This window comes from Salvelinus fontinalis, chromosome 2 (genome assembly GCF_029448725.1).
Source record: "Salvelinus fontinalis isolate EN_2023a chromosome 2, ASM2944872v1, whole genome shotgun sequence".
Taxonomy (NCBI): domain Eukaryota; kingdom Metazoa; phylum Chordata; class Actinopteri; order Salmoniformes; family Salmonidae; genus Salvelinus; species Salvelinus fontinalis.
Genome location: NC_074666.1, coordinates 11,668,404 through 11,681,377, shown reverse-complemented (window position 1 = coordinate 11,681,377; position 12,974 = coordinate 11,668,404). Strand labels below are relative to the sequence as shown.

Genomic DNA, 12,974 nt, shown 5'->3' with positions numbered 1-12,974 from the left:
GCAGGATAGGGGAGAGGTAGAGAGCAGGATAGGGGAAAAGAGAGAGAGAGTAGGATAGGGGAGAGAGAGAGGAGAGAGAGCGGGAGAGAGAACAGGATAGGGGAGAGAGAGAGGAGAGAGAACAGGAGAGAGAGCGGGATAGGGGAGAGGGGTAATGTAACCCAACCCAGAAAGTCCCTGAAGGAAGTGGTGCATTAAAGCAGGAAGCAGCAAATGCCTGATAATAGGTGACTGGGGGTTCAGGAGGTCAGTGAGCACACACAGCCCATTACGTCTCTCTACAGGTTCAGTAGAAGTGTTCTATAAAACAGAGAGCAGGCCAAGGTCCAAACACAGGGTATTATCCTGGGTGCCTACCTAGTACCTACCATCCTGTCTGGCCATCCCTGTCCCTTCCCCAGGATGCTGGCTAAACACACCGGGCATACGGCTGACACCCTGACGTGTGTGACGCACAACCAGTGTCCCACAGATACACACAGTGGGGTAGAGCTCTGGCACCTCAACATACCAACACTATTTCTATTCAGAGATGGGATAGGCAAGGAGAAGAGGGGGGAAATGTGTTGGTCTGTCTGACATGTCATTAAGAAAGGTACGTACAGCACATAGAAGCTCTCATCTGTAGACGAGGTATTTTCCGTCTTCTAAAGACTCTTGGACCAGCTAGGCCTCTCCTCTGCCTTTATCTGACCCACTGAAGAAAAGAAGATTTAGGAAACATGGCAAGTAGCAAAGCAGTGTGTTTTGGGTGTTAGAATGTTCTAGAAGTATCAAGCATGGTGTGTTTGGAATGTTACAGGCAGGCAGGTAGTTGTTGGCTCGGGGGACTGGTTCCATAGCCTAATAGTTCCATGCTGCCAGAGTTTTGTTGGGTGTTGCGCTGAGCAACAGTAATCCCATGATGCTTTGGGAGCAGCAGGCTTTGACTTGATCAGAGCTCTATGGGTACAAATAATTCTTTACAGACACATCCCCTCTAAGGGATGCCACTGGGTGTGTGTGTGTGATAGATGTGGTCTGTACGGCTGATAAGAAGAAAGATACAGCCAAATTGTGGTATGTGGCCGTTTGTGTTTCAAGTTTCATTAGTCGTATGTACGGGATATGCATGGTATACATCGTCCAACAAAATGCTTCTTGCAGGTTACTTCTCGACAATGTAACAACAACAATAAATGTGAGTGAGTGACAGAGACAGAGAGATAGACTACTTTTGCTCATGTCTGTATTTCTCCTCCTGAATCCAGAGGTAAATTATGTCGTTTGGGAATTTCAGGCAGAACTCCAGGACTTAGAACAACAGGAAAACTAGACAGGATTTACACACGGGACATGAGAAACGACACCAGAGGAAACATTTCACCTCTACCACGGCTACTTCTCTTCCCACCCTTCACCATACCTCTTTAGTTTTCAACCTCCCTCTCCAACTACCACTACTGCAGAACCACTACAATACATTGTACAATCTTATGAAATATTTACCAATCTGTACATCATACTAAGAAAAGCCTAAATAGGCCTACATCCCCACCTCTGCCTATTGATAAAGTATGTCAGACTAACTCTGATATCTCGAAAACGCTTCATATTCATGTGGGCTGTACAGATCTGGACTTCTGCTATAATGTGTGTGATGGCCTTTGTGTGGTGCAGTTCTGCCTTGGTTCACTGCAGCTCCAATAAAAATGGATAATGTGAGGCAGAAAAAGTCGCCATTTGCTCTCACTTTTATACTGATAAACAACATCGAGCCCAGTAGAGAGAGAGTGTGAGTGAGTGCACGCGATCGTTCAGGAGAATGCCGGAACATTGATTGGATTGAGGATAGCAGATGAGATAGCCAGCATTAAAATACGTGCCTAAATCTGGTAGGGCCTTGGGGTTTCACGTGCACTGCAGTGAGTGAGTGTTACAATAGTGTCAGTAAACAAACATTCTATTTGCATTCTGTTCGGTACAATTCTATTGTGCGTGTTCAACACCATCACTTCAGAACCAAACTCCCCCCTCTACCACAGTGGAATTCACCAACAGACTGGGCCACATCTCTCACATAACAGACATGAGTCTATAAAGCCTAGCCAACCACCCCATAAGGCATTGTCTGGTGTGTAAACCATAACCGGCTGTACAGAACTCTACCATATGTACAGACCCTATATTTTATGGAGAATCCATATGAACCTTCACCATCTGACACTTCAAAGCACACGGGTCATGGTGTGTGTGAATATATATATATATATATATATATATATATAGAATGTGTGTGTGTCTAACTGAGATGATGAGAGGGGAAAGGTCAACATTGGTCTTACTGAACGACAATGGAGGTTATGAATGTGTTATTATTACACAACGTGTCATTATCCTACCATTATTACCCTGAACACTCGTCTGGTAGCTGGAGATCATGTTGGGCCTGTTCTGCCGTCCTTCGCACAACCTTTACACTTGCTTTGTCTGGAATAAAACCCCGGCCTTCTGGTACACGAGTGAACGTAGCCAGAAGTAGTGTCCTGTGCTGTAGTCTGGTTGTAAATGGTTGTAGCAGAGGGAGGGACATCAAAGCCCTGTGTGAGAGTCTGGTCTGAGGCAGGGTGAGATTTGACTATGTGGTGACACTGCCATTCCCACGCCAGGACCAGACCACAGCCCTCAGCTCCAACCACTGACCAGCAGGATGCACCTGTAATGAGGAAGAAGATTTGCTCTATCACTCTCCTGCGCTCCTCCTCCTTCATGTCTCTGAAACATGAGTAGACAACCAGCTATAAGAGCTCAAGCTTTGATACTGACTTACCCTTAAGTATACCGTCTTCCTTCCCTCCCCTCAGCCCAGTGCCCCTAGAGCCTCTACAACAGGCCCATGCCAAGTATTCAATTCTGCACTCTGCATTCTGATGGTGAAAACCTCAGTAACACTAATCTCAGTGATGTTGTAATGAAGTTAGCCTAGGTTAAACAGAAATAGCTTAAAAAGAGGTAAACGGCTATAAATGGAGGTAAATGGCTATAGAGGTAAACGGCTGTAAAATCCAGAATAATAGTGACAGAAGCTCTAAATACAGAAGTAGCCTCCAGAACCACTTTGACACAAAAACCCTTTGCATCGTGTCCTCTACTTAATCTGTAATGATCTGAAACGAGTTGGAAGAAATAGTGAAAGTAACATGGCGGAAGCACGTCATGGCTGTCTTTCACCTGCTCAACTCTCTCATATCAGCACAGAATGAGGAGTGGAGACAGAGGAATTAAGTCACTTCCGAGGACCAGAGAAACAGTTAGGGAGTTAGGCAGTGAAGCCTAGGTTCTGTAGACCTTGGCCCTGATATGCATATTCTGTCATTTCTGGGCCTAAAATGGAAGTGTGCTATTCTATCCTGCATGACTAGCAGTGTGTATGGCCTGCATGGTTATAATGAACTCAGCACACTAAACACTGCTAGGGCTTACACAAAGAAAATAAACATGCCCAGCTCCCTGTCTGATGATAGACTGGGTCTACGTCGCTCACATATCTTATGGCAGACAGTCTTAATGCCAATCATTTCTGGATTAAGTTGCAACCACAACATTCTCCTTCCTGGCCCAGTGTCATATGGTCAGAGGCAACATTGTTGTACAAACATGACATCAGGTTATACTGAGGTGCTTGTATCTTTATCTAGCAGCATATTCATCTGTAATGGCCTATTCAAATGGCCAAACTGTCCTGTCAACACTAGATACTGGTCAGTGAATGACTGAGAGCAAGACAGTTCACACCAGCCTACATTCTGGTCGACACAAATACACTCCGACTTCCCTCAGTTGCGAGAGTAAAACCTTTGATGTCTTCTGGTTATGATTATCAAAGATATCATCTCTCCCATCCCCCAAAACAACACGTACAAGCAGACACGCATGCATGGATCCACAAGCACACACACCATAACGTCTCACTCAAATCATCCAAAGTCCTGTCTCAGCAATAAGACACTCAAAGCTAATAGGATCAGTGTCGACGAACTCTGACCTCATAGAACAGAGACAGATGGAAACAGACAGACAGGGGGGAGGAGAGGGTGAGATGGGGTCACCGAGGTAAAGGAGAGGGGGAGGGGTTGAACTTGACCCCGTTGGGGTGCCGTGTGGGGGGTTTAGGAGCTGCTTTACAAGCTGGATCAATGTTGACACGACACGCGCTGCTAGAGGACAGGATAATGCATTTATAAAGAGGATAATGAACACTAACTTCTAATAATGAGGTTATGAATGCATGATACATAATACACAACATGAATAATGTCTGTGAATAGAAAGACATGGTTATAAACGTGTAATAGGCCTACACCATTTATAACCAGTTATTGGAGGATGACAACACATTGCATAATAATAACAACCTTGTAGGCATGTATGAAGACATTGGTTATAAAAAAATATCATATTTATTTCCCTTCACTTTCCTACGTCTGCCTTATCACGGTTCTGTATTCCACATGCCCATATGGAAAAGGACTCTGCCTTGCCTGCACCTGCTTGCACAGTGAAACGTGTATTTATCCACACAGAAAGACACACACACTGCAACGTGTCAGTGTTTATAGACCGCTAACAGCAGTGTTAGATCCCTGTGAGGGAGAGGAGCGCTAGCCATAGCCCGTCCTGTGTGTGTTTCTCTCTCGTCCAGGCAGTCATGTCCATGACATGTTTACTATGGGCTGGCTATCAGATAAGTAGCTTTCCAAATCAGCAGGACCTGAGCAGGCTACATAGGTAGGGCCTCTAATTTGGCCTTGGGATAAAACAGACTGACTGGGATACCTGCCAGTGACAGACAGTTCAGCAGAGACATCAACAACAGTATGTTTTTCATCCAAAACAACATTGAGGAATATGATAAGTAACACTTTACTTAATACCCAGTGTCGTAACACATTCATAACCATGTCATAATAGCTAACACAACATGGGCATAACACTGCAATGACCCATATTTTTACACCTGCTGTGACATATATTGCGTTATTTTATGACATGTTATGACACCTAAAGTAAAAAATGACATTTATTCTACATTATAGAATAATAGTGAAGACATCAAAACTATGAAATAACACATATGGAAACAAGTTACCTTTGCTGCAGATGAAAAGTTAATTCGAGTTAACGCAAATAAATGCTTCAGAATTCAAGGAAAAGACACATCTCAACATAAACTGTTCAGAGGAGACTTCATGAGTCAGGCTTGTGTGTGTGAATTGCTGCAAAGAAACTAATACTAAAGTACACCAATAATAAGAAGAGACTTGCTTGGGGCAAGAAACACAAGCAATGGACATTAGACCGGTGGAAATCTGTCCTTTGGTCTGATGAGTCCAAATTTTAGATGTTTGGTCCCAACCGCTGTGTCTTTGTGAGACGCAGAGTAGGTGAACGGATAATCTCAGCATGTGTGGTTCCCACCGTGAAGCTTGGAGGAGGTGTGATGGTGCTTTGCTGGTGAGACTGTCTGATTTATTTAGAATTCAAGGCACACTTAACCAGCATGGCTACCACAGCATTCTGCAGCGATATGCCTTCCCATTTGGTTTGCACTTAGTGGGACTATCATTTGTTTTTCAACAGGACAATGACCCAACACACACCCAGGCTGTGTAAGGGCTATTTGACCAAGAAGGAGAGTGATGGAGTGCTGCATCAGATGACCTGGGCTCCACAATCACCCGACCTCAACCCATTTGAGATGGTTTGGGATGAGTTGGACCGCAGAGTGAAGAAAAAGCAGCCAACAAATTCTCAGCATATGTGGGAACTACTTCAAGACTGCTGGAAAAGCATTCCGTATGAAGCTGGTTGAGAGAATGCCAAGAGGGTCTACTTTGAAGAATCTCAAATATAAAATATATTTTGATTTGTTTAACACTTTTTTGGTTACTACATGACTCCATGAGTTATTTCATAGTTTCAATGTCTTCACTATTATTCTACAATGTATAAAATTAAATATTAAAAAATGTAATGAGTAGGTGTGACCAAACTTTTGACTGGTTCTGTGTATAGAAATATATCAGAAACATACTGTTGACACGTGGGCTATGGTGTAATGGAATGTTTTGTCTTATGTGGTAGGTTGACACCTATGTAGATGTCATAACCAGCCATAAAATAAAACAATATATATCACAACAGGTCTAACTATATGTCAGTGTTATGACCATATTATAAAAACAGGTTATGTCAGCTGTTATGACATGTTATGACCGTGTCATAACGTGTTATGGGTGTCAAATTGTTATCATATGATTTTGACCGTCAATAAGGTAATAATGATTTGGTTGTTAAGCAGGCAGTTAACCTACATGTCACATATACTGTGTGTGTGTGTGTGTATGTGTACTTCCTGTGTAGAGAGGGTGTGTACTGTATACCACACTGTACATATGCATGTGTGCCAAACAGATCTGTAACGGATCCTCTCCCCTAGGTCTGTTCACAACGAACCCCCCTCTCCTATTCTTCCCCCTCTTGCTGAAGCACGTGTGGGAAGATTGCATGTTTTATTTATCAATTCTTGGCTCCATTCTTCCAGTAAATTCCAGGCTGTGGTGCAAGAAGCCAAGAAATCCTCCCTGGGCTTTTTCTGCTGTCATTCCCCACTGCTAGCATGCAGATTGAGCCCTACGCACACGCTTATACACACACAAAGGAGAGAGGCATGCTCATCTCTGCCAGGAACCCCCCCCCCCCCAACTCTTTTAGAAAAAGGGTCAGTGCCATTATCCTCTCAAGGTGTGTATTGAAAATGTATTGAAAACAGGAGAGTCAATAAAAATATTACAAAAAATATTTCTCTGAGCAATTGTATTAGTAAAAAATATAATTTCCAAATTATTTTGAGCATACAATAGAGCTCAATATTTTAATTATACAGTAATTTGCTCATCTTTATCAAGGGTGACAATTTCAGACCCGCTGTAGCCGTGCTCTGCCTATAGGCTAGATAAAGACAGGGGCCTGGGTCTATAGTATAATGTGTTAGATAGTCAGCAGCCTGGAGCTCTGTTGTGGCTAGGGCACAAAGCCCAGCCGATCCACTGCGTTCAGAGGGAGGAGGGGACAGGGAGGGATGGATTGCCATGCAGAAAATTACTTTTGCATATTGTATTACAATTCAGATTAACCACGCAGAGTAATGGGATTAGAACGCTTTCCAAAGGCGGGGGATGGAGAGCTCTAATGAACTCACAACAAAGGTGGCATATGAGTTGGAATATAGAGGGAGCCCCCCAGGTATCTCAGCGTCGGCAGGGGGGTAAATTACGTGACAATGCGTTCATTAGAGTATGTAAGGCTACATTTTGGTAGGTCTGATAATGATTATTACAATGACGTGTCTCAGTTATTTCCATCCTGGCGTCAGAACATTTGCTAAAATAACAAGGAAATAAGCACACTTGACCCAATTAGCAGCAAATTGGTGCATATCAAGGTCCATTTAAAAAAAATAGTCTATGTGGCTTTAAATCGCGATTACTTCCACTCCTTTCCAACATGCAGTGAAAATAAATAAAAATACGCCTTTTTTTTACCTTCCTTTTGGAGGGTGACAAAACTGAAAAGACAAATGAACATGAAAATGGGAACAAAGTACCAAGGCTTTCAATGGGAATGCCTCACGGCTGTTCGATATGCGCACTGGGTAGGCTAAAATACGATCCTCGGTCAAAGCTGTGTTACCAAAACTGCTATTTCTCAGTTACTCAAATATAACATGATTTGATTGCATAACATACTCGTCTGTAATCGTTTTAGTCTACATATTTCAAGTGAAGAAACAGGATGGCACGTATGTAGAAAGAACTGTCAATTCAGCTGAGAGCTATGTTCTAGCTGGTTAAACCAGAAAACCTCCCCCATGCCTTTCACTTCGGAAAATAAACACAGTCGACAAGGTTCAGCCCTGAACCTTATTACGCGACACTAACTGCCCAGAAAAGCATCGCCTTTTTCAGTTCAAAGTATGAAATTAGGTTATTAGCCTATTAGTGGCAGGCTAAATGGAAATATGAAACAAATGTTCGAATGCGAGTCAAGTATATCACATTTATTAAATCCCCCATCTACTTCCGTAATGGTTACGCTATTTTCCAACCAAGCAAACAAAAAAAATGACTTCAAGCATAGCACATGTATTATGGTACATAGACATAGCCAGCTGTATATTATAATAGCCGTTATATTGTTAGAAAAATATCATTCGGATTTTTGTAAAAAGGACCATCGTATAGCCAACACACATAGCGCAAACGCAGCTCGGCGATATAACCCTCCCCCCTTTTGTCGCCTCATTCCCCTTTGTTCAAACCTAATTCAACACTCTTCCTTTTTCGTTTCTCGCTGCTATAGTAATATATTTCAACCTATGTTGTTTCGTGTTCTAGGTATGACCATAACTCAAATAAAATATGTTATTTTTCATCCGCTTGGGTTCTTCTACTCACCGACTTGCAATACGTTGTCCACACAGCCGCTCTCCAATAGAGCGATGCCTCGTCTGAAAGGCAGCCGCGTCTCATCACTATTTTCCCCACTAGTTCCACTCTCCTCTCCCCCTGTACTGAACGAAGAATACATGCAGATCTCCCGTTCACTCCTTGGGAAAGACCAGTAAACGATCCGTCTCTGTACAGGCTCCGGGATCCGTTCGAAGCGCTCCTCTACCCGTTGAAACGGCCACTTCTCAGCCACTTTCCGGGCCGAGATGTCCAACAGAGACTCTGGGGTCTGGGTTTTGCTCGACCCGCCTTGTGCCGCACCCGAACCGCCACATAACGTACCCCCGGCCCGTTGTCCCTGTCTACAATTCGTGTTATAACCCGGTCTACAGCAGAGCCGTTTTGCTGGGGGCTGCTGAACGCGCTCCGCCATGATAGCACTGCTTTAACATCGACGGCGGAAGTCAACGTACCATATAAACGGGATAAGGAAGGGAAAAGGTTATGCTTGAATCAATTGTGTGCCGTGTATGGGCAAATGGACCTTATTTGGGCATGGTGGGCGGTCCGTTTACGATGTTGTCAAATCCCTTTGTGTTGACAAATTAAGAAAGGGGCGGGGCTTATCCGGTTCTAAAAAGGGAATGAAGGGGCGGAATTCCCGAACGTCGGCAAATCCTTTGTGAGGCCGCTCGTTCAAACAGGATGATTTGGGAAGGGGCCGGGGAACTTGTATATATGTTTTTTAGAATGTACAGGGCTGGTAATGAAAATGATGGGCGACCATTGACATTTCTCTCGCGATTGACGGACTGAGAAGGCAGTCGTGGCCGCAAAACACGACAAAGGGGGGGTTGGATCCGTTGGGTGGTGATTGTAACTGTCAGTTGGCCTGGCCTCGTGGCTCCGGGAGAGGGGGACGGGCGTGCTGGAATACAGAGACGCCCTATGTGACGTACAGTTCCAAAGGAATGTGGTGGGAATGAAAAGAGGGAAAGGTGGAGTGAGAAGGGAAAAAGAGGGGAGAGAGAGAGTCATGAAAATGGGGTAAAGGTAGAGAGAGAGAGAAAGAAAGAGAAGGGTAGAGAGAAATATGCAGAGTGGAGGTTAATTTAATCTGATGTGTGAGTCTCAGTGGTGTTCAGTAAAACCCTGCAGCCTGGAGGCAGGCTTAATTAATTAGAAAATGTGATGTATTATTGCATCTAAAATGGAGAGTGTTGTAATCTTTGGACAATCAATGCAATGTCATTCATTGCAACAGATTCAGACAAGTCAGCTCTATCTTAGATTTTATTCTCTTTGATTTATTTTCATAATTTTAGTTATTTTAAGAGTATTATTCCTATCCACAACATTGTTATTACACTAGGACAGATCCCCAATGTCACATTTTCTCCCCTTATTGAGAGGAGTAATTACACAGGAACAAGACAGACCAAGTCCCCCCAGCCCAGCTGCTGTCAATGGGCCTTAACGGACTGCCCTGCCTCAATGCTCCCCTGAAGGCAGGCAGGAATCCACTGTGCCAAAGAGGTCATTTCTCAGTGTGATTCATGTCTCGATAGAGTGGCGAGAGAGCCCAGGGGATCCCAGAAGTGTCCTGTTTTTTTCCCAGGGGATAAATAAAGTTGTGTTGAATTGTTTAGGTGTTGGTGATACGGGTCAGCCAAATGAAAGCCATACAGCAAAAAACATTTTAAAAAGGGGGAAAGTGATTTTGATATTTCAAAAAGTGTGTGAGCATAAGTGTTTTTGGGTCCAACTCGGCCTCTGAAACAACACCACGGGTTACTGCTGGTTGCTCTGAAACACCACCACAGGTTACTGCTGGATGCTCTGAAACACCACCACGGGTTACTACTGGTTGCTCTGAAACACCACCACGGGTTACTGCTGGTTGCTCTGAAACACCACCACGGGTTACTGCTGGTTGCTCTGAAACACCACCACGGGTTACTGTTGGTGGCTCTGAAACAACACCACGGGTTTCTGTTGGTGGCTCTGAAACACCACCACGGGTTACTGCTGGTGGCTCTGAAACACCACCACGGGTTACTGCTGGTTGGCTCTGAAACACTACCACGGGTTACTGCTGGTGGCTCTGAAACACCACCACGGATTACTGCTGTTGGCTCTGAAACACCACCACGGGTTACTACTGGTTGCTCTGAAACACCACCACGGGTTACTACTGGTTGCTCTGAAACACTACCACGGGTTACTGCTGGTGGCTCTGAAACACCACCACGGGTTACTGCTGGTGGCTCTGAAACACCACCACGGGTTACTACTGGTTGCTCTGAAACACTACCACGGGTTACTGCTGGTGGCTCTGAAACACCACCACGGGTTACTACTGGTTGCTCTGAAACACTACCACGGGTTACTGCTGGTGGCTCTGAAACACTACCACGGGTTACTGCTGGTTGGCTCTGAAACACTACCACGGGTTACTGCTGGTGGCTCTGAAACACCACCACGGATTACTGCTGTTGGCTCTGAAACACCACCACGGGTTACTACTGGTTGCTCTGAAACACCACCACGGATTACTGCTGTTGGCTCTGAAACACCACCACGGGTTACTACTGGTTGCTCTGAAACACCTCCACCGGTTACTGCTGGTTGCTCTGAAACACCACCACGGGTTACTGCTGGTGGCTCTGAAACACCACCACGGGTTACTGCTGGTGGCTCTGAAACACCACCACGGGTTACAGCTGGTGGCTCTGAAACACCACCACGGGTTGCTGCTGCCCTAATCAGGTAATTGATCAAATAATCTGAGCAGCGTTGGCCAAAACAAACCCGTCTGATCTGACAAGTCCTGGCAGCATTTAAATGAAGCAGCTGGCAACATCCTCTGAGCTGGCCACTGATGTGCTAAGTGTGTTTGATTTCTTCATTGTTAGAAAGGCAGCCATGTTTGTTTACAGACCCTACCTCTCGGTTTTTCTGTGTCATCTGCCATTTTGACATTCTGTTTGACTTTACTGTCTTACTGGTACTTACTTAAAATAATTTTATTTGACTGAAGTATACCTGGCACAATATGGTCCATAGTGATGCCTATGCAATAGTTATTATCATCAATGTTGGTGTTGGCATACCTCTGGTATATCTTTGTATGTTTCTCTTTCTCCTCTGATCAGCTTAGTTGTTTCTCTTTCTACCGTAGGCAACAATTTCCCGCATATATCCATTTACACTTACATTACCACCTGCCGATGCTTCCCCATCTTCCCCATTCTAATGAACAACACTTGCTCCACGCTGGGTGAGTGATATGAGCCTGGTGGCTGAATATGTTTTCCATTGTCTCATCTCACCATGCAGTGACAGGCAGATACAGTCAGGCAGCCTCTGGGATAACTGAGCCTATTCTCTCAGCATGGGAGGAGCAGCGGGGGTCTGGGGAGATGTATACACTGATACACACACACACACAGATACATGCAAACACACACACATACAAACACACACATCACATACACAAACAGTACAGTACACATGGTGTTGTCTAATGTATATGCTGTAAATGTATAGTGACACAAATCAAATCTCTTTAGTTCTATTGATTTGTGAAATAAAATAATAGAACCCAACATTGATTGCGAAATATTGGTCCTTTCATGAGTCACATAAATGCAGGCAAAATTACAGTTTCTACTGCAGCTGGAGAAGAAATACTGCCATTCATGTTTTAAATATGATTCTGTATTTCCATGTCATTGTACAGTCTCTCAATTTATATTTTATAACTAATTATAGTAATGTGATTCTTATCATCTATTTTCCACCCTGTATCTTTTCATCAGGCTGAAATCGCATTGAATTAACCATGTTCTCGCTCTCGCTCTCTCTCTCAATTCAATTTAAGGGCTTTATTGGCATGGGAAACATATGTTTACATTGCCAAAGCAAGTGAAATAGACACTAAACAAAAGTGAAATAAACAAAAACATTTTTTACAGTAAACATTTTACTCACAAAAGTTTCAAAAGAATAAAGACATTTCAAATGTCATATTATGTGCAAATAGTTAAAGTACAAAAGGGAAAACAAATTAACATAAATATTGGTTGTATTTACAATGGTGTTTGTTCTTCACTGGTTGCTCTTTTCTTGTTGCAACAGGTCACAAATCTTGCTGCTGTGATGGCACACTGTGGTATTCCACCCAATAGATATGGGAGTTTATCAAAATTGGGTTTGTTTTCGAATTCTTTGTGGGTCTGTGTAAACTAAGGGAAATGCGTGTCTCTAATATGGCCATACATTTGGCAGGAGGTTAGGAAGTGCAGCTCAGTTTCCACCTCATTTTGTGGGCAGTGTGCACATAGCCTGTCTTATCTTGAGAGTCAGGTCTGCCTGCGGCGGCCTTTCTCAATAGCAAGGCTATGCTCACTGAGTCTGTACATAGTCAAAGCTTTCCTTAATTTTAGGTCAGTCACAGTGGTCAGGTATTCTGCCACTGTGTAC

The 12,974-nt window shown here is 43.8% G+C and overlaps 1 protein-coding gene across 1 annotated transcript in view; it reads right to left on the bottom strand.

Moving 5' to 3' along the window:
* Positions 1 to 8,995, bottom strand: part of LOC129811948 (zinc finger SWIM domain-containing protein 6-like) — a 66,815-nt gene extending 57,820 nt beyond the window's left edge. The window contains exon 1 of the mRNA XM_055863743.1: positions 8,496 to 8,995. Coding sequence (XP_055719718.1) covers positions 8,496 to 8,922 — 427 coding nt within the window. The 5' untranslated portion in view covers positions 8,923 to 8,995. The remainder of the gene's footprint in view (positions 1 to 8,495) is intronic.
* Between the last annotated feature and the right edge of the window lie 3,979 nt (positions 8,996 to 12,974).